The sequence below is a fragment of the Mixophyes fleayi genome, chromosome 1, assembly GCF_038048845.1.
Source record: "Mixophyes fleayi isolate aMixFle1 chromosome 1, aMixFle1.hap1, whole genome shotgun sequence".
NCBI lineage: Eukaryota > Metazoa > Chordata > Amphibia > Anura > Limnodynastidae > Mixophyes > Mixophyes fleayi.
In genome coordinates this window covers 461,768,539-461,796,025 of record NC_134402.1, presented here as the reverse complement: position 1 = coordinate 461,796,025, position 27,487 = coordinate 461,768,539, and the positions used below count along the sequence as shown (strand labels likewise).

The 27,487-nt window shown below is 45.9% G+C and overlaps 1 protein-coding gene across 2 annotated transcripts in view; it reads right to left on the bottom strand.

The window, feature by feature from the left end:
- Positions 1 to 1,701: 1,701 nt before the first annotated feature.
- SPAG8 (sperm associated antigen 8) overlaps positions 1,702 to 27,487 on the bottom strand; it is a 26,982-nt gene continuing 1,196 nt past the window's right edge. The window contains exons 2-6 of one of the 2 annotated variants that reach the window (XM_075187388.1): positions 23,782 to 23,959; positions 22,956 to 23,001; positions 9,160 to 9,289; positions 8,948 to 9,010; positions 1,702 to 2,919 (exon numbers count right to left, since the gene is read on the bottom strand). In XM_075187388.1, coding sequence (XP_075043489.1) covers positions 2,797 to 2,919; positions 8,948 to 9,010; positions 9,160 to 9,289; positions 22,956 to 23,001; positions 23,782 to 23,959 — 540 coding nt within the window. In that variant the 3' untranslated portion in view covers positions 1,702 to 2,796. The remainder of the gene's footprint in view (positions 2,920 to 8,947; positions 9,011 to 9,159; positions 9,290 to 22,955; positions 23,002 to 23,781; positions 23,960 to 27,487) is intronic. The other variant, XM_075187389.1, reaches the window with a different exon arrangement.

Below are 27,487 nucleotides of genomic sequence, written 5' to 3'. Positions count from 1 at the left end.
CGTCCTTGTGTGCAGCTTAGGATCCTAATATTTCCCTCTGATGAAGTTACAACTTGCAACGAAACGCGTTAGTGGTACTATGACAAGTATTTAATTGTTTTTATCACCAACTTTTTTGTTAACCGGCTACATGGATACTTTTTATTTTGCCAATTGTAGATTTCCTGGAAGGATATAGAAGCCGCTACTATCACTCAGCTTATACCCTGAATGGGGAGAGCTTTTGGAAGCGATGCAAAATATCTGTTCAACCGATTGCTTAATACGATACAGATTCAGCAGTCTACCAAGAGCTGCCCACAAGGACGGTCTCACTTACAGCTGAGAGCGGACTATTTATCTGTGGCTCTGTATCCACCATGGACATCCGTGGCACCGTACTTATTCATTTTTGCGGACCTACTCCAGATGCTCATATCATTTGTATATATTTAGCTACAATGAAGACAGCTGTCTTATACATTTGGTGATATAGTTGCGCTACTATCTTATTAGCTTTGTACAATTTCATATATCGCAGTGCACTGTGATTTATTCACTGTGGGGTAGTTATATTTACATACAGTACCGTGTAGCTACATAGATATTTTTATATGTTTTATTGAATAAATATATTGTCAGATTATTCATGACTCAGACCATATTTTTCTATTGTGTCAGTTAGGTTTATAGCGCTGCATTTCCTGTTTTTCTACAAATATATTTAATGTGCTGTTTATACTGCAGCCGGTAACTTCAGATCTTTAGGGTCGTATCTCTTCTCCTGTAACACAAACTAATGTAGCAACTAAAATAAATATAAGATCAGAATAATACAGACTGTGGGAGAAGCACAATGGGGCCTCCCAAGAGCTGACATTACTAATGATTAGGTAACACTGAATTCCATGTATTACACTGTATTACATACATGCTGCAGGACCACACGTCAGGTTTCTATGGAGACCACTATTTTGCGTGGTTTACCAAGTTCCGATAATCTTTGAACTTGTCCCCGCTGGCTATCGCCATCTGGCCATTGGAACCTACGGTGAGAGCATTGTGGTAGAGAAAGCTCTCCCTCCGATCACTATCACAAAGGTGGTTCTGTGCAGGCGTCAGCTTGTGGATGAAGGTGGGACAGTAACTGGACTGTTAAGGTAAAGGTGCAAACGAAATGGGAAAGTAGGTTCTAGGGCGCATAGAGGTGTTGTATTGATGTGATGGCAGTGTAAATTATTATGTGGTTAAATAAAAGAAATTGCACTTTATTAACAATCATAGGAGATCATAGCAGTATATACAATGGTTCTGGCCAGAACGTAAAGTGGAGTAAAGACACGATTACACGGCACAGTTGGCGATGACTGAGCAGGCTCAATCATTCATCTATTAATAGCATTAGAGCAACATCGCCAACTGTGCCGTTTGTTTACACTGCAATCACATCAATACAACCTGCGCCCTAGAACCTCCTCTCCCACTTCGCTTGGGTGGGGACCAATATCTCACAGGTTCTACCGAGGGGCTGCAGACAGACTTCACCCACAACCACTGTTCACTTGGACTGCGAAGGAAATAAAGTCACCACCGTCACCGCCGCCCGCCGGATGCGCTGTCCCGGGATGGACCCGAAAAATCATCTCTCATCGTGCAATAACAGATGATAATTAATGGGACAAAACCCTGTTAATTAATAAATATGCTTCAATGACACATTGCTTTGAGCTCAGGTATATTTATTGGAAGAATTATCCAACTGCGGGATAGCTTATCGAAACGGTTCTCCTTATAACACATCGGGGAGGTTCTACATATTACACATCGGGGCGGTTCTACATATTACACATCGAGACGGTTCTTCTTATAACACATCGGGGCAGTTCTCCTTATAACACATCGGAGCGGTTCTCCTTATAACACATCGGGGCGGTTCTCCTTATTACACATCGGGGCGGTTCTCCTTATTACACATCGGGGCGGTTCTCCTCATAACACATCGGGGCGGTTCTCCTTATAACACATCGGGGCGGTTCTCCTTATAACACATCGGGGCGGTTCTCCTTATTACACATCGGGGCGGTTCTCCTCATTACACATCGGGGCGGTTCTCCTCATAACACATCGGGGCGGTTCTCCTTATAACACATCGGGGCGGTTCTCCTTATTACACATCGGGGCGGTTCTCCTCATAACACATCGGGGCGGTTCTCCTTATAACACATCGGGGCGGTTCTCCTTATTACACATCGGGGCGGTTCTCCTTATAACACATCGGGGCGGTTCTCCTTATTACACATCGGGGCGGTTCTCCTTATTACACATCGGGGCGGTTCTCCTTATTACACATCGGGGCGGTTCTCCTTATAGCACATCGGGGCGGTTCTCCTTATTACACATCGGGGCGGTTCTCCTTATTACACATCGGGGCGGTTCTACATACTACACATCGGGGCGGTTCTCCTTATTACACATCGGGGCGGTTCTACATACTACACATCGGGGCGGTTCTCCTCATTACACATCGGGGCGGTTCTCCTCATTACACATCGGGGCGGTTCTCCTCATTACACATCGGGGCGATTCTCCTTATTACACATCGGGACGGTTCTCCTTATTACACATCGGGACGGTTCTCCTCATTACACATCGGGGCGGTTCTCCTCATTACACATCGGGGCGGTTCTCCTCATTACACATCGGGGCGGTTCTCCTCATTACACATCGGGGCGGTTCTCCTCATTACACATCGGGGCGATTCTCCTTATTACACATCGGGACGGTTCTCCTTATTACACATCGGGACGGTTCTCCGTATCACATATTGGGGTAGTTCTCCAGGCTGTGAGGAACTGGCTGATCCAGATAATGAGATATTGGTGTTGTAAACGCTGAACTCTTTTTGAACGGAGAGTCTTCTGCTCTCCTGTCTGATACCCCCTAAATACGACAGACAGAGGAGACAATCAGTGTTATAGTTTTAAAGAACCTTTATTATTATTATATTTTGCATTAACTGTACAATATAAGACAACACCAATGGTAAGTTATAATAATAGTGAGACTATTTCAGAGGTCATCATATATTTATCCGGTAATAGAGAACATGTCCAGAGGTCCAAATCTGGTCACATTTATCAGGTCAGATGCCCCCCCTCCTGCCAGTCATCCTCAGCACCTGGGTCAGATACGTCCCCTCCTGCCAGTCATCCTCAGCACCTGGGTCAGATACATCCCCTCCTGCCAGTCATCCTCAGCACCTGGGTCAGATACATCCCCTCCTCCCAGTCATCCTCAGCACCTGGGTCAGATACGTCCCCTCCTGCCAGTCATCCTCAGCACCTGGGTCAGATACATCCCCCTCCTCCAGTCATCCTCAGCACCTGGGTCAGATACATCCCCTCCTGCCAGTCATCCTCAGCACCTGGGTCAGATACATCCCCTCCTGCCAGTCATCCTCAGCACCTGGGTCAGATACATCCCCACCTCCCAGTCATCCTCAGCACCTGGGTCAGATACATCCTCTCCTCCTGCCAGTCATCTTCAGCACGCGGGTTATATACATCCCCTCCTTCCAGTCATCCGCAGCACCCGGGTCAGATACGTCCCCTCCTCCCAGTCATCCTCAGCACCTGGGTCAGATACATCCCCACCTCCCAGTCATCCTCAGCACGCGGTTCAGATACATCCCCTCCTCCCAGTCATCCTCAGCACCTGGGTCAGATACATCCCCACCTCCCAGTCATCCTCAGCACGCGGTTCAGATACGTCCCCTCCTGCCAGTCATCCTCAGCACCTGGGTCAGATACATCCCCTCCTCCAGTCATCCTCAGCACCCGGGTCAGATACATCCCCTCCTCCCAGTCATCCTCAGCACCTGGGTCAGATACATCCCCTCCTCCCAGTCATCCTCAGCACCTGGGTCAGATACGTCCCCTCCTGCCAGTCATCCTCAGCACCTGGGTCAGATACATCCCCTCCTCCAGTCATCCTCAGCACCCGGGTCAGATACATCCCCCTCCTCCCAGTCATCCTCAGCACCTGGGTCAGATACATCCCCTCCTGCCAGTCATCCTCAGCACCCGGGTCAGATACATCCCCTCCTCCGAGTCATCTTCAGCACGCGGGTTATATACATCCCCTCCTTCCAGTCATCCGCAGCACCCAGGTCAGATACACCCCCCTCCTCCCATTCATCCTCAGCACCCGGGTCAGATATGTCCCCTCCTCCGAGTCATCCTCATCACGAGGGTCAGATACATACCCTCCTCCCAGTCATCCTCAGAACCCAGGTCAGATACATCCCCTCCTCCAGTCATCCTCAGCACCTGGGTCAGATACATCCTCTCCTCCGAGTCATCCTCAGCACGCGGGTCAGATATGTCTTACCGCCAAAATCTCCCTAACCCAATCAGGAGGCACCTTAGGGTATATAAAGCAGCCTGACACATGTCTAGTGCCAGAGTATTGGTTCACTCCTGCTCCAGCACTTCCTGTACTTCTGATCCAGTGTTCTTCGGTTCTGACTCGGCTTCCTGTGACTATTCTCCTGTGTTTCGTTTTGGTACCTCGCTGCCCGGCTGGTTTGACTATTTGGCTTGACCTGACTTCTCTCTGGATCCTCCCTGTGTACTGCACCGCTCGGTTGGCTCTGACCCGGATTGCCTGACTACGCCTGTCTACTACTGTCGCTACACCGGTGACTGCCTTGGAGAACCGCGACCTGCATTACCTCTGCAGCTAAGCCCAAACCCCCTTGCGGGGGTCCCTGATGAATATCGGGGGTACGTTAGACTCTGCGCCTGTCTGTTCAGTTGCGTCAATACTGGTTAGCGGTCATCTCTGCAATTCCGTGACAGTATACTCTGGCACATATGAGTGGACAGGACGAACCCTCAGCTCGGGACCTTCTACTCCACTTAGCCCAGAGGGTGCATCAGCAAGACTTTAATCAGGCACAACTCTTGCAATGTCTACAAGGGGTTGTTTCTTGTTTAGACACCCTTCAGCAGGGGTCTCCCCCAACAAGCCAGACAGCCTTAGCAGTAACAGTTTCCTCCGCAGCCACAACGTCTACTGCCAGCACCGCTAGTTCCAGAAGCCTACGTATTCCACCGCCGGAAAAATATGATGGCGATCCTAAGAAATGTCGTGGGTTCCTTAACCAGTGTGGTATTCAGTTTGAGCTTTCCTCTGGAAATTTCGCCTCCGAGAGAACCAAAGTGGCTTATATAATTTTCCTCCTCTCTGGTCAAGCCTTGTCTTGGGCCTCACCCCTCTGGGAACGGGATGATCCTACGCTCTGAGATTCTTCCACCTTCATTAAGAATTTTCAGAGGGTTTTTGATGAGCCTGGCTGTGTTTCCTCCGCCGCTTCTGGCCTATTAGCTCTCTGTCAAGGTTCACTCACTGCTGGGCAGTTTTACATTTGCTTCAGAACTCTGCTGGAACAATGAGGCTCTGGTAGCAACCTTTTGGCAGGTGTTAAACGACCGCATCAAGGACGATCTGGCCTCTCGTGAGCTTCCATCTGATCTTGACGACTTGGTCTCTGTGTGTTAAGGTGGACATCTGCCACAGGGAACGTACTCAAGAACGTGAACGGACCCCATCGCCCCTTCCCTCGCCTGGCACCTCAGTTCCAAGCTCCAGTAATTCCTTCGGAGGAACCTATGCAAATTGGCCGCTCTCGCCTTTCCCAGGAGGAGCGTTACAGACACATCAAGAATCGTCTCTGCCTTTATTGTGGGGACTCGGGTCATCTTCTCTCCTCATGCTCCAAGAGGTCAGGAAATGCCCCATCCTAGGCGATAACAGGGGGGGTCATTCTAGGATCCAAGTCCCGCACTCCCTACACCTTGAGAGATTCTGAATTTCTGATGTCTATTACGCTATTTTCTACAGATGGCTCCCAGCAATTGAAAGCTTTTGTGGACTCTGGATCCGCTGGGACCTTCATTTCCCGAGTTGGCTTCCAAACTTCGTCAATCCATCCTTCCATTGCCACAGCCTCTGGCACTGACCGCAATTGATGGTAATCGTATCAGCAACGGTTCCATCGATCGCATTACCAGTCCCTTACGGCTGTGGGTAGGAGCGCTTCACTCTGAGTGGATAAGTTTCCTGATTCTTCCTCAGTCCGTCAATCCTGTTATTTTGGGCCTTCCCTGGCTTAAAGCTCACAATCCGCAGTTCGATTGGTCTCGTGCCCAAGTCATTTCTTGGGGATCCATCTGCAAACAACATTGCTTGACTGCTGTACATCCTCCTGAGTCTTCGATCACCTGTCTAGCCTCTACTCCGCAGCCTGTTCTTCCCGAGGCCTATGTTTGGCCATTGAGATCATGTCAAAGAAGTTCTGTCTCGCCTTCGCACTAATCACCTATATTGCAAGCTGGAGAAGTGCCTTTTTAATCAACATCAGGTTCCCTTCCGCGGGTATATAATCTCTGGCATGGATCTTCAAATGGATCCAAAGAAGGTAGAATCTATCCTTAGTTGGGCTCTACCCTCTGGCCTGAAGGCTACTCAGCGTTTTATTGGATTCTGCAACTATTACCGGAAATTCATTAAAAACTTCTCTTCGTTGATCTCACCCATCACATCACTTACCCGTAAAGGTGGGCTAGCCAAAAACTGGCCTCAGGAGGCAGTCTTGGCTTTCAAAGTTCTTAAGGAGGCTTTCACCAACGCTCCAGTCTTGAGACAACCTGATCAACTATGACCGTTCTTTCTAGAGGTGGATGCTTCTTCGGTGGGTGTGGGAGCAGTTCTCTCTCAGAAGAACTCTGTCAGCACTTTCTTGCCATGTGGCTTTCTCTCCAGGAAATTTTTACCCGGTGAGGCCAACTATAGCATCAGAGACAAGGAGCTCCTGGCCATCAAGATAGCCTTAGAAGAATGGCGGTACCTGCTTAAAGGCGCTCTCCATCCTATCACGGTATTCGCAGATTTTAAGAACCTCACCTATCTGGAATCCGCTCAGTGCCTTAACCCTCGTCAGGCACGCTGGTCACTCTTTTTTTTTTTCAGATTCCAGTTGATCCTGTCTTACCGTACTGGGTCAAAAAATTCCAGGGCTGATTCACTTCCCAGGTCTTTTGATCCTTCGGATTCTTGCCAGTCAGACGTTAGACCTATCATCAGTCCTCCGAAGATCCTGGCTTTGACTAAATCCTCTGTTAAGACACCTCCTGACGCTCTTTTGTGGAGACCCATCTCCGTCCCAGATTGTTGGCTTGAGCCCACGATTCCAGATTTGCTGGTCATACTGGGGTTAAGAAGACCATTGCTCTTTAGTCCCGCAGCTATTGGTGGCCATCCTTGAGTGCTGACGTTCACGAGCATGTTGCAGCTTGCAGTGTATGTGCTCGTCACAAGACACCTAGGCGTCCACCAGCAGGGCTTCTTGTTCCGCTCCCGGTTCCAGACTCACCTTGGGCAAGCATCAGCATGGATTTTATTACTGATCTCCCCAATAGTCATGGCTTCAATACTATTTGGGTGGTGGTCGATCGTTTTTCCAAATGGGCACCTTTTGTCTCTCTCAAGAAATTGTCATCTGCTGCTGATCTAGCCACTCTTTTTATTAAGAATATTTTCTGGATCCACGGTTGCCCCGTTGAGATCATCTCTGACAGAGGTGTACATTTCAAGATTCTGGAGATCCTTTAGCAGCAATCTAGGAATTAAGCTAAAATTCTCATCGGGATACCATCCCCAGACCAATGGTCAGACTGAGCGGGTCAACCAGGATTTGGAGACGTTCCTCCGTTGTTACTGCTCTGATCACCTATCCTCCTGGAGAGATTATTTACCTTGGGCAGAATTTTCACATAATATCCATCAACATGAATCTTCTGGAACATCTCCCTTCTTTACCATCTTTGGCAGACATCCCATACTTCCCACCTTTTCAGAAGTTCCCAGTGCATCTGTAACTGCAGCTCAAGAGATGGTCGGTGACTTTTCGAAGATTTGGACTCAGGTACGATCTAAACTCTTACAGTCCTCGGAACGGCATAAACACTTTGCTGATCGTCACCGTAGGAAGATTCCAGTTCTTCACGTTGAGGACAAGGTCTGTCCACGCGTAATTTCAGGCTCAAGCTACCTTCAATGAAATTCGCTCCCCGTTATATTGGTCCCTTCCGCATTGCTCATATTATTAATGCGGTTACCTATAAGCTCCATCTACCTCCTTCACTCCGTGTGAATAACTCATTTCACATCTCCTTGTTAAAACCTTTCGTTCTTTACAAATTCTCCAACCTTCAGCCTCCACCTCCTCCCATTAACTAACAGCTAAGCCCAAACCCCCTTGCGGGGGTCCCTGATGAATATCGGGGGTACGTTGGACTCCGCGCTCAGTTGCACCAAAACTGGTTAGCAGTCATCTCTGAAATTCCGTGACACTTTCCTGTTTAAGCATGACAATGCCCTTGTGCACAAAGCAAAGTCCATCAAAAAATGGTATGGAACTTGACTGTCCTACACAGACGCCTGACCTCAACCCCTTCGAACAGCTTTGGAATGAATGGTAACGCCAACTGCAAGCCAGGCTATATCACCCAACATCAGAGCATGACCTCACTAATGCTCTTGTGGCTGAATGGATTAGACTCTCCACAATCATGTTCCAAAGTCTAGTTGAAAGCCTTCCCAGAAGAGTGGGTGACTGTTATAGCGGCAAAGGGGGGACAACGTTCATGTTAATGCTCATGGTTTTGGAATGAGATGTTCAACAAGAACATATGTATGTGATCTTCTGGTGTCCACATACTTTTGGTCATGTTGTATATCCCCTAGTCCCGCTCATCCTCACCCAGGGCAGGTACATACACTGTATATAGAACCAAGATAACGCGATACCAGCATTACCTGGCACTCTGCAGCCCCTGTGAAGTTAGTTGAAGTGTTTATAGCTCAGAGCTGTGGACATACAACAAAGTAATACAGTGTAACTTACCGTGATATTACGCACATTGTCCGTCCAGAAGGTCACCGCCTCCTCAGTGCAATAATCGTGACTCTGCAAAAAACACAAACAATAACTAGTATACCTGTACAACACCACATATTCTCACCCCAAATCTGGTGTCACTACCACGAGCGAGATCCATCTACAGGGAAGATGCTGGAGACTTCTAGCTACAGGTATGAGACATAATCCCGTCTTACCGTAGGACATACCTTGGTGGTAGGTGGGGTCTGGGGTATAAAGCCGTCCACGTGATAGTCTCTCTTGGTTGTGGTCTCTGTCACCTTCAGCTCTTCTGCAGGTGATCGGAGAACTTCAAGGACTTCTTGGCTGTGAGGAGATATGTAAGGACTATGTATCAGGGTGTGAACTGTAAGCGGAATTAGTGTTATGGAGACGTTCATAAAGACCACAATGTCAATGGAGCATTTATCTATCACTATTACAGCATCTAGTCCATGAAAATACTGGTCAAAGCCCCCGAGGGAAAGTTCATGGTCTGCTGTGAAGTACAGCACAGAGCACATCTCCTCTCTCCATCTATTATCAGTACAGCACAGCGCACATCTCCTCTCTCCATCTATTATCAGTACAGCACAGAGCACATCTCCTCTCTCCATCTATTATCAGTACAGCACAGCGCACATCTCCTCTCTCCATCTATTATCAGTACAGCACAGAGCACATCTCCTCTCTCTCCATCTATTATCAGTACAGCACAGAGCACATCTCCTCTCTCCATCTATTATCAGTACAGCACAGAGCACATCTCCTCTCTCCATCTATTATCAGTAAAGCACAGAGCACATCTCCTCTCTCTCCATCTATAATCAGTACAGCACAGAGCACATCTCCTCTCTCCATCTATTATCAGTACAGCACAGCGCACATCTCCTCTCTCCATCTATTATCAGTACAGCACAGAGCACATCTCCTCTCTCTCCATCTATTATCAGTACAGCACAGAGCACATCTCCTCTCTCCATCTATTATCAGTACAGCACAGAGCACATCTCCTCTCTCCATCTATTATCAGTACAGCACAGAGCACATCTCCTCTCTCCATCTATTATCAGTACAGCACAGAGCACATGTCCTCTCTCCATCTATTATCAGTACAGCACAGCGCACATCTCCTCTCTACATCTATTATCAGTACAGCACAGAGCACATCTCCTCTCTCCATCTATTATCAGTACAGCACAGCGCACATCTCCTCTCTCTCCATCTATTATCAGTACTGCACAGCGTACATCTCCTCTCTCCATCTATTATCAGTACAGCACAGCGCACATCTCCTCTCTCTCCATCTATTATCAGTTCAGCACAGCGCACATCTCCTCTCTCCATCTATTATCAGTACAGCACAGAGCACATCTCCTCTCTCCATCTATTATCAGTACAGCACAGAGCACATCTCCTCTCTCTCCATCTATTATCAGTACAGCACAGAGCACATCTCCTCTCTCTCCATCTATTATCAGTACAGCACAGCGCACATCTCCTCTCTCTCCATCTATTATCAGTACAGCACAGAGCACATCTCCTCTCTCTCCATCTATTATCAGTACAGCACAGAGCACATCTCCTCTCTCCATCTATTATCAGTACAGCACAGAGCACATCTCCTCTCTCCATCTATTATCAGTACAGCACAGAGCACATCTCCTCTCTCCATCTATTATCAGTACAGCACAGCGCACATCTCCTCTCTCTCCATCTATTATCAGTACAGCACAGAGCACATCTCCTCTCTCCATCTATTATCAGTACAGCACAGAGCACATCTCCTCTCTCCATCTATTATCAGTACAGCACAGAGCACATCTCCTCTCTCTCCATCTATAATCAGTACAGCACAGCGCACATCTCCTCTCTCCATCTATTATCAGTACAGCACAGCGCACATCTCCTCTCTCCATCTATTATCAGTACAGCACAGAGCACATCTCCTCTCTCCATCTATTATCAGTACAGCACAGCGCACATCTCCTCTCTCCATCTATTATCAGTACAGCACAGAGCACATCTCCTCTCTCCATCTATTATCAGTACAGCACAGAGCACATCTCCTCTCTCCATCTATTATCAGTACAGCACAAAGCACATCTCCTCTCTCCATCTATTATCAGTACAGCACAGAGCACATCTCCTCTCTTCATCTATTATCAGTACAGCACAGAGCACATCTCCTCTCTCTCCATCTATTATCAGTACAGCACAGAGCACATCTCCTCTCTCTCCATCTATTATCAGTACAGCACAGAGCACATCTCCTCTCTCCATCTATTATCAGTACAGCACAGCGCACATCTCCTCTCTACATCTATTATCAGTACAGCACAGAGCACATCTCCTCTCTCTCCATCTATTATCAGTACAGCACAGCGCACATCTCCTCTCTCCATCTATTATCAGTACAGCACAGAGCACATCTCCTCTCTCCATCTATTATCAGTACAGCACAGCGCACATCTCCTCTCTCCATCTATTATCAGTACAGCACAGAGCACATCTCCTCTCTCCATCTATTATCAGTACAGCACAGAGCACATCTCCTCTCTCCATCTATTATCAGTACAGCACAGCGCACATCTCCTCTCTCCATCTATTATCAGTACAGCACAGCGCACATCTCCTCTCTCTCCATCTATTATTAGTACAGCACAGCGTACATCTCCTCTCTCCATCTATTATCAGTACAGCACAGCGCACATCTCCTCTCTCTCCATCTATTATCAGTACAGCACAGAGCACATCTCCTCTCTCCATCTATTATCAGTACAGCACAGAGCACATCTCCTCTCTCTCCATCTATTATCAGTACAGCACAGAGCACATCTCCTCTCTCCATCTATTATCAGTACAGCACAGAGCACATCTCCTCTCTCCATCTATTATTAGTACAGCACAGAGCACATCTCCTCTCTCTCCATCTATAATCAGTACAGCACAGAGCACATCTCCTCTCTCCATCTATTATCAGTACAGCACAGAGCACATCTCCTTGCTCTCCATCTATTATCAGTACAGCACAGAGCACATCTCCTTGCTCTCCATCTATTATCAGTACAGCACAGAGCACATCTCCTCTCTCCATCTATTATCAGTACAGCACAGAGCACATCTCCTCTCTCCATCTATTATCAGTACAGCACAGAGCACATCTCCTCTCTCCATCTATTATCAGTACAGCACAGCGCACATCTCCTCTCTCCATCTATTATCAGTACAGCACAGCGCACATCTCCTCTCTCCATCTATTATCAGTACAGCACAGAGCACATCTCCTCTCTCCATCTATTATCAGTACAGCACAGAGCACATCTCCTCTCTCTCCATCTATTATCAGTACAGCACAAAGCACATCTCCTCTCTCCATCTATTATCAGTACAGCACAGCGCACATCTCCTCTCTCCATCTATTATCAGTACAGCACAGCGCACATCTCCTCTCTCTCCATCTATTATCAGTACAGCACAGCGTACATCTCCTCTCTCCATCTATTATCAGTACAGCACAGCGCACATCTCCTCTCTCTCCATCTATTATCAGTACAGCACAGCGCACATCTCCTCTCTCCATCTATTATCAGTACAGCACAGAGCACATCTCCTCTCTCCATCTACTATCAGTACAGCACAGAGCACATCTCCTCTCTCTCCATCTATTATCAGTACAGCACAGAGCACATCTCCTCTCTCCATCTATTATCAGTACAGCACAGAGCACATCTCCTCTCTCCATCTATTATCAGTACAGCACAGAGCACATCTCCTCTCTCCATCTATTATCAGTACAGCACAGAGCACATCTCCTCTCTCCATCTACTATCAGTACAGCACAGAGCACATCTCCTCTCTCTCCATCTATTATCAGTACAGCACAGAGCACATCTCCTCTCTCCATCTATTATCAGTACAGCACAGAGCACATCTCCTCTCTCCATCTATTATCAGTACAGCACAGAGCACATCTCCTCTCTCCATCTATTATCAGTACAGCACAGAGCACATCTCCTCTCTCCATCTATTATCAGTACAGCACAGAGCACATCTCCTCTCTCCATCTATTATCAGTACAGCACAGCGCACATCTCCTCTCTCCATCTATTATCAGTACAGCACAGCGCACATCTCCTCTCTCCATCTATTATCAGTACAGCACAGCGCACATCTCCTCTCTCCATCTATTATCAGTACAGCACAGCGCACATCTCCTCTCTCTCCATCTATTATCAGTACAGCACAGCGTACATCTCCTCTCTCCATCTATTATCAGTACAGCACAGCGCACATCTCCTCTCTCTCCATCTATTATCAGTACAGCACAGCGCACATCTCCTCTCTCCATCTATTATCAGTACAGCACAGAGCACATCTCCTCTCTCCATCTACTATCAGTACAGCACAGAGCACATCTCCTCTCTCTCCATCTATTATCAGTACAGCACAGAGCACATCTCCTCTCTCCATCTATTATCAGTACAGCACAGAGCACATCTCCTCTCTCCATCTATTATCAGTACAGCACAGAGCACATCTCCTCTCTCCATCTATTATCAGTACAGCACAGAGCACATCTCCTCTCTCCATCTACTATCAGTACAGCACAGAGCACATCTCCTCTCTCTCCATCTATTATCAGTACAGCACAGAGCACATCTCCTCTCTCCATCTATTATCAGTACAGCACAGAGCACATCTCCTCTCTCCATCTATTATCAGTACAGCACAGAGCACATCTCCTCTCTCCATCTATTATCAGTACAGCACAGAGCACATCTCCTCTCTCCATCTATTATCAGTACAGCACAGAGCACATCTCCTCTCTCCATCTATTATCAGTACAGCACAGCGCACATCTCCTCTCTCCATCTATTATCAGTACAGCACAGCGCACATCTCCTCTCTCCATCTATTATCAGTACAGCACAGAGCACATCTCCTCTCTCTCCATCTATTATCAGTACAGCACAAAGCACATCTCCTCTCTCCATCTATTATCAGTACAGCACAGCGCACATCTCCTCTCTCCATCTATTATCAGTACAGCACAGCGCACATCTCCTCTCTCTCCATCTATTATCAGTACAGCACAGCGTACATCTCCTCTCTCCATCTATTATCAGTACAGCACAGCGCACATCTCCTCTCTCTCCATCTATTATCAGTACAGCACAGCGCACATCTCCTCTCTCCATCTATTATCAGTACAGCACAGAGCACATCTCCTCTCTCCATCTACTATCAGTACAGCACAGAGCACATCTCCTCTCTCTCCATCTATTATCAGTACAGCACAGAGCACATCTCCTCTCTCCATCTATTATCAGTACAGCACAGAGCACATCTCCTCTCTCCATCTATTATCAGTACAGCACAGAGCACATCTCCTCTCTCTCCATCTATAATCAGTACAGCACAGAGCACATCTCCTCTCTCCATCTATTAACAGTACAGCACAGCGTACATCTCCTCTCTCCATCTATTATCAGTACAGCACAGAGCACATCTCCTTGCTCTCCATCTATTATCAGTACAGCACAGAGCACATCTCCTCTCTCCATCTATTATCAGTACAGCACAGAGCACATCTCCTCTCTCCATCTATTATCAGTACAGCACAGAGCACATCTCCTCTCTCCATCTATTATCAGTACAGCACAGCGCACATCTCCTCTCTCCATCTATTATCAGTACAGCACAGCGCACATCTCCTCTCTCCATCTATTATCAGTACAGCACAGAGCACATCTCCTCTCTCCATCTATTATCAGTACAGCACAGAGCACATCTCCTCTCTCTCCATCTATTATCAGTACAGCACAAAGCACATCTCCTCTCTCCATCTATTATCAGTACAGCACAGCGCACATCTCCTCTCTCCATCTATTATCAGTACAGCACAGCGCACATCTCCTCTCTCTCCATCTATTATCAGTACAGCACAGCGTACATCTCCTCTCTCCATCTATTATCAGTACAGCACAGCGCACATCTCCTCTCTCTCCATCTATTATCAGTACAGCACAGCGCACATCTCCTCTCTCCATCTATTATCAGTACAGCACAGAGCACATCTCCTCTCTCCATCTACTATCAGTACAGCACAGAGCACATCTCCTCTCTCTCCATCTATTATCAGTACAGCACAGAGCACATCTCCTCTCTCCATCTATTATCAGTACAGCACAGAGCACATCTCCTCTCTCCATCTATTATCAGTACAGCACAGAGCACATCTCCTCTCTCTCCATCTATAATCAGTACAGCACAGAGCACATCTCCTCTCTCCATCTATTAACAGTACAGCACAGCGTACATCTCCTCTCTCCATCTATTATCAGTACAGCACAGAGCACATCTCCTCTCTCCATCTATTATCAGTACAGCACAGAGCACATCTCCTCTCTCCATCTATTATCAGTACAGCACAGAGCACATCTCCTCTCTCCATCTATTATCAGTACAGCACAGCGCACATCTCCTCTCTCCATCTATTATCAGTACAGCACAGAGCACATCTCCTCTCTCCATCTATTATCAGTACAGCACAGCGCACATCTCCTCTCTCTCCATCTATTATCAGTACAGCACAGAGCACATCTCCTCTCTCCATCTATTATCAGTACAGCACAGAGCACATCTCCTCTCTCCATCTATTATCAGTACAGCACAGAGCACATCTCCTTGCTCTCCATCTATTATCAGTACAGCACAGAGCACATCTCCTCTCTCTCCATCTATTATCAGTACAGCACAGAGCACATCTCCTCTCTCTCCATCTATTATCAGTACAGCACAGAGCACATCTCCTCTCTCTCCATCTATTATCAGTACAGCACAGCGTACATCTCCTCTCTCCATCTATTATCAGTACAGCACAGCGTACATCTCCTCTCTCTCCATCTATTATCAGTACAGCACAGCGTACATCTCCTCTCTCCATCTATTATCAGTACAGCACAGCGCACATCTCCTCTCTCTCCATCTATTATCAGTACAGCACAGCGCACATCTCCTCTCTCTCCATCTATTATCAGTACAGCACAGCGCACATCTCCTCTCTCTCCATCTATTATCAGTACAGCACAGCGCACATCTCCTCTCTCCATCTATTATCAGTACAGCACAGAGCACATCTCCTCTCTCCATCTATTATCAGTACAGCACAGAGCACATCTCCTCTCTCCATCTATTATCAGTACAGCACAGCGCACATCTCCTCTCTCTCCATCTATTATCAGTACAGCACAGCGCACATCTCCTCTCTCTCCATCTATTATCAGTACAGCACAGCGCACATCTCCTCTCTCTCCATCTATTATCAGTACAGCACAGAGCACATCTCCTCTCTCTCCATCTATAATCAGTACAGCACAGCGCACATCTCCTCTCTCTCCATCTATTATCAGTACAGCACAGCGTACATCTCCTCTCTCTCCATCTATTATCAGTACAGCACAGAGCACATCTCCTCTCTCCATCTATTATCAGTACAGCACAGAGCACATCTCCTCCCTCTCTCCATCTATTATCAGTACAGCACAGAGCACATCTCCTCTCTCTCCATCTATTATCAGTACAGCACAGAGCACATCTCCTCTCTCCATCTATTATCAGTACAGCACAGAGCACATCTCCTCTCTCCATCTATTATCAGTACAGCACAGAGCACATCTCCTCTCTCCATCTATTATCAGTACAGCACAGAGCACATCTCCTCTCTCCATCTATTATCAGTACAGCACAGAGCACATCTCCTCTCTCTCCATCTATTATCAGTACAGCACATAGCACATCTCCTCTCTCTCCATCTATTATCAGTACAGCACAGAGCACATCTCCTCTCTCTCCAACTATTATCAGTACAGCACAGAGCACATCTCCTCTCTCCATCTATTATCAGTACAGCACAGAGCACATCTCCTCTCTCTCCAACTATTATCAGTACAGCACAGAGCACATCCTCTCTCTCCATCTATTATCAGTACAGCACAGAGCACATCTCCTCTCTCCATCTATTATCAGTACAGCACAGCGCACATCTCCTCTCTCCATCTATTATCAGTACAGCACAGCGCACATCTCCTCTCTCTCCATCTATTATCAGTACAGCACAGAGCACATCTCCTCTCTCCATCTATTATCAGTACAGCACAGCGCACATCTCCTCTCTCTCCATCTATTATCAGTACAGCACAGCGCACATCTCTTCTCTCTCCATCTATTATCAGTACAGCACAGAGCACATCTCCTCTCTCCATCTATTATCAGTACAGCACAGAGCACATCTCCTCTCTCCATCTATTATCAGTACAGCACAGAGCACATCTCCTCTCTCCATCTATTATCAGTACAGCACAGAGCACATCTCCTCTCTCCATCTATTATCAGTACAGCACAGCGCACATCTCCTCTCTCCATCTATTATCAGTACAGCACAGAGCACATCTCCTCTCTCCATCTATTATCAGTACAGCACAGAGCACATCTCCTCTCTCCATCTATTATCAGTACAGCACAGAGCACATCTCCTCTCTCCATCTATTATCAGTACAGCACAGAGCACATCTCCTCTCTCCATCTATTATCAGTACAGCACAGAGCACATCTCCTCTCTCTCCATCTATTATCAGTACAGCACAGAGCACATCTCCTCTCTCTCCATCTATTATCAGTACAGCACAGAGCACATCTCCTCTCTCTCCATCTATTATCAGTACAGCACAGAGCACATCTCCTCTCTCTCCATCTATTATCAGTACAGCACAGAGCACATCTCCTCTCTCCATCTATTATCAGTACAGCACAGATCACATCTCCTCTCTCCATCTATTATCAGTACAGCACAGAGCACATCTCCTCTCTCCATCTATTATCAGTACAGCACAGAGCACATCTCCTCTCTCCATCTATTATCAGTACAGCACAGAGCACATCTCCTCTCTCCATCTATTATCAGTACAGCACAGAGCACATCTCCTCTCTCCATCTATTATCAGTACAGCACAGAGCACATCTCCTCTCTCTCCAACTATTATCAGTACAGCACAGAGCACATCCTCTCTCTCCATCTATTATCAGTACAGCACAGAGCACATCTCCTCTCTCCATCTATTATCAGTACAGCACAGAGAACATCTCCTCTCTCCATCTATTATCAGTACAGCACAGCGCACATCTCCTCTCTCTCCATCTATTATCAGTACAGCACAGAGCACATCTCCTCTCTCCATCTATTATCAGTACAGCACAGCGCACATCTCCTCTCTCTCCATCTATTATCAGTACAGCACAGCGCACATCTCTTCTCTCTCCATCTATTATCAGTACAGCACAGAGCACATCTCCTCTCTCCATCTATTATCAGTACAGCACAGAGCACATCCTCTCTCTCCATCTATTATCAGTACAGCACAGAGCACATCTCTCTCTCCATCTATTATCAGTACAGCACAGAGCACATCTCCTCTCTCCATCTATTATCAGTACAGCACAGAGCACATCTCCTCTCTCCATCTATTATCAGTACAGCACAGAGCACATCTCCTCTCTCCATCTATTATCAGTACAGCACAGAGCACATCTCCTCTCTCCATCTATATCAGTACAGCACAGTGCACATCTCCTCTCTCTCCATCTATTATCAGTACAGCACAGAGCACATCTCCTCTCTCCATCTATTATCAGTACAGCACAGCGCACATCTCCTCTCTCTCCATCTATTATCAGTACAGCACAGCGCACATCTCTTCTCTCTCCATCTATTATCAGTACAGCACAGAGCACATCTCCTCTCTCCATCTATTATCAGTACAGCACAGCGCACATCTCCTCTCTCTCCATCTATTATCAGTACAGCACAGCGCACATCTCCTCTCTCTCCATCTATTATCAGTACAGCACAGCGCACATCTCTTCTCTCTCCATCTATTATCAGTACAGCACAGAGCACATCTCCTCTCTCCATCTATTATCAGTACAGCACAGCGCACATCTCCTCTCTCTCCATCTATTATCAGTACAGCACAGCGCACATCTCCTCTCTCTCCATCTATTATCAGTACAGCACAGCGCACATCTCCTCTCTCTCCATCTATTATCAGTACAGCACAGAGCACATCTCCTCTCTCCATCTATTATCAGTACAGCACAGCGCACATCTCCTCTCTCCATCTATTATCAGTACAGCACAGCGCACATCTCCTCTCTCTCCATCTATTATCAGTACAGCACAGCGCACATCTCTTCTCTCTCCATCTATTATCAGTACAGCACAGAGCACATCTCCTCTCTCCATCTATTATCAGTACAGCACAGAGCACATCTCCTCTCTCCATCTATTATCAGTACAGCACAGAGCACATCTCCTCTCTCTCTCCATCTATTATCAGTACAGCACAGAGCACATCTCCTCTCTCCATCTATTATCAGTACAGCACAGCGCACATCTCCTCTCTCCATCTATTATCAGTACAGCACAGAGCACATCTCCTCTCTCCATCTATTATCAGTACAGCACAGAGCACATCTCCTCTCTCCATCTATTATCAGTACAGCACAGAGCACATCTCCTCTCTCCATCTATTATCAGTACAGCACAGAGCACATCTCCTCTCTCCATCTATTATCAGTACAGCACAGAGCACATCTCCTCTCTCTCCATCTATTATCAGTACAGCACAGAGCACATCTCCTCTCTCTCCATCTATTATCAGTACAGCACAGAGCACATCTCCTCTCTCTCCATCTATTATCAGTACAGCACAGAGCACATCTCCTCTCTCTCCATCTATTATCAGTACAGCACAGAGCACATCTCCTCTCTCTCCATCTATTATCAGTACAGCAAAGAGCACATCTCCTCTCTCCATCTATTATCAGTACAGCACAGATCACATCTCCTCTCTCCATCTATTATCAGTACAGCACAGAGCACATCTCCTCTCTCCATCTATTATCAGTACAGCACAGAGAACATCTCCTCTCTCCATCTATTATCAGTACAGCACAGCGCACATCTCCTCTCTCTCCATCTATTATCAGTACAGCACAGAGCACATCTCCTCTCTCCATCTATTATCAGTACAGCACAGCGCACATCTCCTCTCTCTCCATCTATTATCAGTACAGCACAGCGCACATCTCTTCTCTCTCCATCTATTATCAGTACAGCACAGAGCACATCTCCTCTCTCCATCTATTATCAGTACAGCACAGAGAACATCTCCTCTCTCCATCTATTATCAGTACAGCACAGCGCACATCTCCTCTCTCTCCATCTATTATCAGTACAGCACAGAGCACATCTCCTCTCTCCATCTATTATCAGTACAGCACAGCGCACATCTCCTCTCTCTCCATCTATTATCAGTACAGCACAGAGCACATCCTCTCTCTCCATCTATTATCAGTACAGCACAGAGCACATCTCCTCTCTCCATCTATTATCAGTACAGCACAGCGCACATCTCCTCTCTCCATCTATTATCAGTACAGCACAGCGCACATCTCCTCTCTCTCCATCTATTATCAGTACAGCACAGAGCACATCTCCTCTCTCCATCTATTATCAGTACAGCACAGCGCACATCTCCTCTCTCTCCATCTATTATCAGTACAGCACAGCGCACATCTCTTCTCTCTCCATCTATTATCAGTACAGCACAGAGCACATCTCCTCTCTCCATCTATTATCAGTACAGCACAGAGCACATCTCCTCTCTCCATCTATTATCAGTACAGCACAGAGCACATCTCCTCTCTCTCTCCATCTATTATCAGTACAGCACAGAGCACATCTCCTCTCTCCATCTATTATCAGTACAGCACAGCGCACATCTCCTCTCTCCATCTATTATCAGTACAGCACAGAGCACATCTCCTCTCTCCATCTATTATCAGTACAGCACAGAGCACATCTCCTCTCTCCATCTATTATCAGTACAGCACAGAGCACATCTCCTCTCTCCATCTATTATCAGTACAGCACAGAGCACATCTCCTCTCTCCATCTATTATCAGTACAGCACAGAGCACATCTCCTCTCTCCATCTATTATCAGTACAGCACAGAGCACATCTCCTCTCTCTCCATCTATTATCAGTACAGCACAGAGCACATCTCCTCTCTCTCCATCTATTATCAGTACAGCACAGAGCACATCTCCTCTCTCTCCATCTATTATCAGTACAGCACAGAGCACATCTCCTCTCTCCATCTATTATCAGTACAGCACAGATCACATCTCCTCTCTCCATCTATTATCAGTACAGCACAGATCACATCTCCTCTCTCCATCTATTATCAGTACAGCACAGAGCACATCTCCTCTCTCCATCTATTATCAGTACAGCACAGAGCACATCTCCTCTCTCCATCTATTATCAGTACAGCACAGAGCACATCTCCTCTCTCCATCTATTATCAGTACAGCACAGAGCACATCTCCTCTCTCTCCAACTATTATCAGTACAGCACAGAGCACATCCTCTCTCTCCATCTATTATCAGTACAGCACAGAGCACATCTCCTCTCTCCATCTATTATCAGTACAGCACAGAGAACATCTCCTCTCTCCATCTATTATCAGTACAGCACAGCGCACATCTCCTCTCTCTCCATCTATTATCAGTACAGCACAGAGCACATCTCCTCTCTCCATCTATTATCAGTACAGCACAGCGCACATCTCCTCTCTCTCCATCTATTATCAGTACAGCACAGCGCACATCTCTTCTCTCTCCATCTATTATCAGTACAGCACAGAGCACATCTCCTCTCTCCATCTATTATCAGTACAGCACAGAGCACATCCTCTCTCTCCATCTATTATCAGTACAGCACAGAGCACATCTCCTCTCTCCATCTATTATCAGTACAGCACAGAGCACATCTCCTCTCTCCATCTATTATCAGTACAGCACAGAGCACATCTCCTCTCTCCATCTATTATCAGTACAGCACAGAGCACATCTCCTCTCTCCATCTATTATCAGTACAGCACAGAGCACATCTCCTCTCTCCATCTATTATCAGTACAGCACAGAGCACATCTCCTCTCTCCATCTATTATCAGTACAGCACAGAGCACATCTCCTCTCTCCATCTATTATCAGTACAGCACAGTGCACATCTCCTCTCTCTCCATCTATTATCAGTACAGCACAGAGCACATCTCCTCTCTCCATCTATTATCAGTACAGCACAGCGCACATCTCCTCTCTCTCCATCTATTATCAGTACAGCACAGCGCACATCTCCTCTCTCTCCATCTATTATCAGTACAGCACAGCGCACATCTCTTCTCTCTCCATCTATTATCAGTACAGCACAGAGCACATCTCCTCTCTCCATCTATTATCAGTACAGCACAGCGCACATCTCCTCTCTCTCCATCTATTATCAGTACAGCACAGCGCACATCTCCTCTCTCTCCATCTATTATCAGTACAGCACAGCGCACATCTCCTCTCTCTCCATCTATTATCAGTACAGCACAGCGCACATCTCCTCTCTCCATCTATTATCAGTACAGCACAGCGCACATCTCATCATGAGAACGTTGTAGGGTCCATGAGAATTCTGCACATATCACATTTCTGGTACAAGCTGAGTAAGTTCTCAATCATTTCTCTTCTGCTCCATCACATACACAAAGAGCCAGTTGTCCTACATTTGGGCAGTTAATGGGAAGCAGACTTGTAGGCTCCACTCAGACTCCGATGCCCCCGGAAGAAAGAAATATGGGGGGAGGGGGGAGGATGACGAGAGTTTTCTCTATGCTGGAAACCCAACAGCTAAGGATGTAAACTCTAGTAGACCGGCATGTGCAGCGCAGACACTCAGTCTCTATGTAAGTTATGTAGTAGAGGCCTCTCCTTCCTTTACATACAGCGCTATATAACAGATCCGGCCCAGCGCAGAGCAGGTCATTGGATGGACACAATGTATTTACAGGCCTGTCCTAGGGGTAAAGAAATGAACTTACCTGAACTTCTGGTACAGATATTTCCTGAGCATGTCTTCTCTCTGACCTAGGGATAGAAAATGTGGTTACAAGGCGATATAACGGATGTACCATTACCCTAACATTGTGCATATGTTTCCCAAAGCGTCATTTTGATATTCCCTGCAATACATTCTTCTGCCTCCAGGTGGCCCCTTGACAGAATGGTACTACGCATGAGGAGCATGCTACACACGTGCACTGTGCTTTGTGAAATGAAATACTATGTTTGTGTCAGAGTTTAAATAAATGATTTAGTATCTGCGGCCGGATCAGTGGTAATCGTCAGTCACAAAGCTCATAATTGACAGTTACCTCCGTACAGCCCATATACACAGCACTGTGTAATACAAAATAAAACACTCTAAAAATGGGCAGAGTGACCCCTCCACAAGCCCCCATGTTCCCCAGCAATATGGCAAAGGGGTGGAAAAAACCTCCTGCCCTCCCTCCTAGAGGCTACATCAAGGGTCATCGTCCTGGACCCCTCTGCCGCTTGTTGGCCCCCTGCTCCTGCATGACCCTCACTCGTATCCCAGCTCTCAGCCGGTGCCTCTACCTCTGGCACATCCTGCACTCTCTCCATCCTCTGCTCTTCTCACTGTACCCTAACCCTACTGTGACACCTATAGGCCCTCTACACCCATATTACCCCCTCTTCCCCCATCTCTACTATATTGTGTGACCAGCTGCCTCTGTATTATCACCACGCACACAACAGCAGACAACGGTCAGTCATACATACATTAAACATATGAATGATCTGCTGTGTAACGTGTGGAGAGCTCCGGATGCTGTAGGCCGTTACCTGTGTGTCGCCTGCGGTCTGTGCTCGGCTTCCTGTATGAATCCTCCTGGGTTGTGGAATCTGCCATTTCAGCCAGTAGCTGTGTGCTGATAATACCACGGTGTCCATGTCTATGGGCCTGTCCCTCTCCAACGGTGTCAGCAATGGACGGGTCCCGATCAAGGCTGGCGGTCGCTCTCTGTCATATCACAGTGCAGGGAGAGAGAAGTCATTAGTCACAAGCGGATCTGGAACATCACTAATTATGGATAACATCCGAAATGTCATTGGTGAATGAGAGGAGGGTACACGAAGAAAGAGCAGAGGCCTCCCGGATACCATGTAATATACTATATATATATATTGTGAGAGATATACATTTTATGAACTTCTTAAAGTAATGCATTTTGTATAATTACTATTCCCTAATGAACTTTGCCTCACATTCTTATCTTTTCTTCAATATGTCTCTTCTCAAGAATGTGCACATCCAGCAGTTTCAGTACAGGGAGCCCACGACCCCCATTTGAGGCCTACGTGACTGAGATAAGACACCTGCTGTACATCCTGTCTACAAACTGCTGACCTGAACAGGATGCCTTCAGAAACCTTGGATTCCTTATCTTCTTTTGTCTGTGAAACTATGCATAAATAAAGCTACTCTGACTTAGGGCTGGTCAGAATCAGAATCATTTTCAGCCTAAACATCTGAAGTTGTCTGTTTCTCTATCGATCGATACCCACAAGGTATAGCAGCTGGAGTTCAGGAGAAAGGACCCGTTTAGGTCATCTCTGACAGTTTCAGTGGGGACTCGTCGCCGGGATCTCCAATACATCAGACCTCCCGACAACGGGGTTCTCCCTTTCCAGACAGACAGACGTTAATCCAGCGCTGGTGAGCAAAAAGCTTTATTTTTGCTCTTAGAGCTGTCTCTGTGGAGGGGGAATTATCCCAGCTCGAGGGTACTGCAGTCTGATTGACGGAGATCCCTGAACTCTGGCAACAGATACTATTAAGAGTATCAAGGTACTTGTGTGTAATCTGTCTTGTATTGTTACATGTATTGATATATTGTCTTCTCTATGCCATACACCTGATACATACACATGAATAACACCACAGAACTCAGTCAGATCACACAGTTGACCCTGCAAATAATCTTGATTGTATACGTGATTGTGTTTTTTGATGGATTTTAATGAAAGTAGTCAGGAACATTCAGAAAGGCAGACCAGCTGCAACCTTGTTGTAAAGCAAGACAGGAACAAATAAAAGTTTTGTCATTCAAAATATATTGGACCATAAGGTAATCCCATTATGGGAAATAAAGGGTCCAAGACAGGAAAGAAATCCGAAAAGTACGGGGATCTAGACCCCATAAAGTATATGCGAAAGCATAAAGGCAAGGATTTCACAAAAGGGATGAGAAAACTGTTCAAAGCTGCAGGGGTGTCTGAAAACCGGTATATTAAAGGTTCCATTTTTTAAACAACTAATTAAAGACAATGAGAAAACACTGAAAGAAAAAGGTTATTTTGACAGATGTGTTGCATGGTGTAAAATGTCAGAAGAATTAGAGAATGACAATGATTGCTGTGATATGTTACAGTTAACAAATTTAAGTGACAATGATTAAATAGAAAATGTATCACAAGCTAAATGATATAATGACTAAAACAATGAATCAAGTAGGTTGTGTACTAAAAATGTATGTTTAAATGCTGCGCAGCTGAAGAGTGAGATGTGCCCCTCCCTTATTCTGTGTAAAAGATTTCAGTGTGTTGAGATAAGAAGCACTCTGTGTTTTTTTGTTATCTGACAATGTAACATTGATAAAATGGTTCTTCCAAGTATGTTTCTATTTTTCAATAGGAAAAATATGTCCTGAGTGCTGATTGATATTAGCATGTTGAAGCTAATGTGTATTTAATCTAATGCTGGGACTTGTAGTTCCACAGCAGTAGGCTGGAAGATAGCAGTTAATTTTTCTTTCTCTGTATGTGAGTTTTATCTCCTTCTTACTGTGTGTGAGAGAGATCCGTGTTTGTCTGTCTTGACCGTTTTACAAGAGACATGTTTCAAGGTTGAAAAAGCTGTACAGTTGTAAATGTAATGTTTTTGAAGAGATGCAAAAGAAGTTTTAAAGTTTTTGGTCCGTCACAAGACTGTAAATAATGCACATTATCACTATTACTGGTTTCAGAACAAAGTTGGCTGGGGTCCAACAAGCCGTTTCTATATTTGAACAAAGTAATTTTTTTTTTTGAGAAAAATAGCTTTCTCTTTAATGAAGTTGAGAATTGTGGGAGTGAGCTTTACATGGAGATATATTACAAGCTGTTTTTATCTGTGTAAAATGGCGCTGATAAATGTTCTCAGAAATCAGGAGGGTTTGTTATGCCCATAAAGAATTGTTACGAGATAAAATGTCGTCTGTGAGCGAGAATTGTGAATATATATTTGTACTTTAAACATGGAAATCACAGAATCTGGAAATATGTGTGAATATTTGGTTTACAAAGAGATGATGAGAAAGGAGTGGCTTTGAACACTCGCCCAGGTCTCGTCACTTTGACATTCCCTGTTTGTGAGATTAGGGACTGCCTCTTTGAGGAAATCAGTTTTTCATTGCATGGAACGCATAGCGTCACAGTTAAGCTACAAAGAGAAACTTTTAAGCAAGTGTCGTATTAGCAGCTGTTCAACGTGAATTAATAACAGTTACTGTAATTCCTAGTGAATAAATGTTAATCTTTATGCAAAAGTTTTTTTCTTCACAGATCTCCAGCAAAAAAGACCATTTAGGCAATCCAGATTGCATTGATCCAACTTCCAATGAATAGAAGTTGCAATATGTTTTGGTCAACAGCTGAACAAAAAGCAGCTTTTGAGCTGATCAAAGATTTAATCACAAGCGCCCCAGCCCTTGGGCTACCTAACTATGAACTACCGTTTAACTTGTTCTGCCATGAACAAGAAGGGCACGCTCATGGCGTACTAACACAAGAGCATGGGAGCAGACAAAGACCATTGGGGTACTACTCCCAGAAGCTAGATTCTGTCATAGTGGGAGCCCCAACATGTATAAAAGCAGTAGCAGCAGCCGCTTTATTGCTACAAAAAGTTGCAGACATAGTGCTGGATCACCCTCTCACCATTCAGGTACCACACTCAGTCATGGAAATACTGAATCAAGCCAGAACAAAACACATCTCAGCGGCTAGATTAACTAAATATGAAGTAGCACTACTGACACCCTCAAACGGTACGCTAAAAAGATGCACAGTTTTAAATCCAGCAACATTGTTCCCAAGTTGCATGGATATAAAAGAGGGGAGTAACAGTATAGACGCTGAAGACACAGACAATACAGAGAGTGTTGAGACTGTGACAAAACAGGAAACACAACTAAAAACTTTTTTCTGTGATCATGACTGTCTAGCCTTAATGGATCTGGAAACTAAACCTCCCGGGGATGTTAAAGAGACATCTCTTAGCAACCCTGATTTACTCCTGTTTGTAGATGGGTCCAGGTACTATGAGGAGGGCTCTCCCAAAACAGGTTATGCAGTTACAACAGAAACAGATATTGTACTCCAGCAACCCCTCCCACCAAGTCAATCTGCACAGCAAGCTGAATTAGAAGCACTTATAAGTGCATGTCAGTATGCAGAAGGGAGAACAGCTAACATTTACACTGACTCCAGATATGCCTTTGGGGTTGCA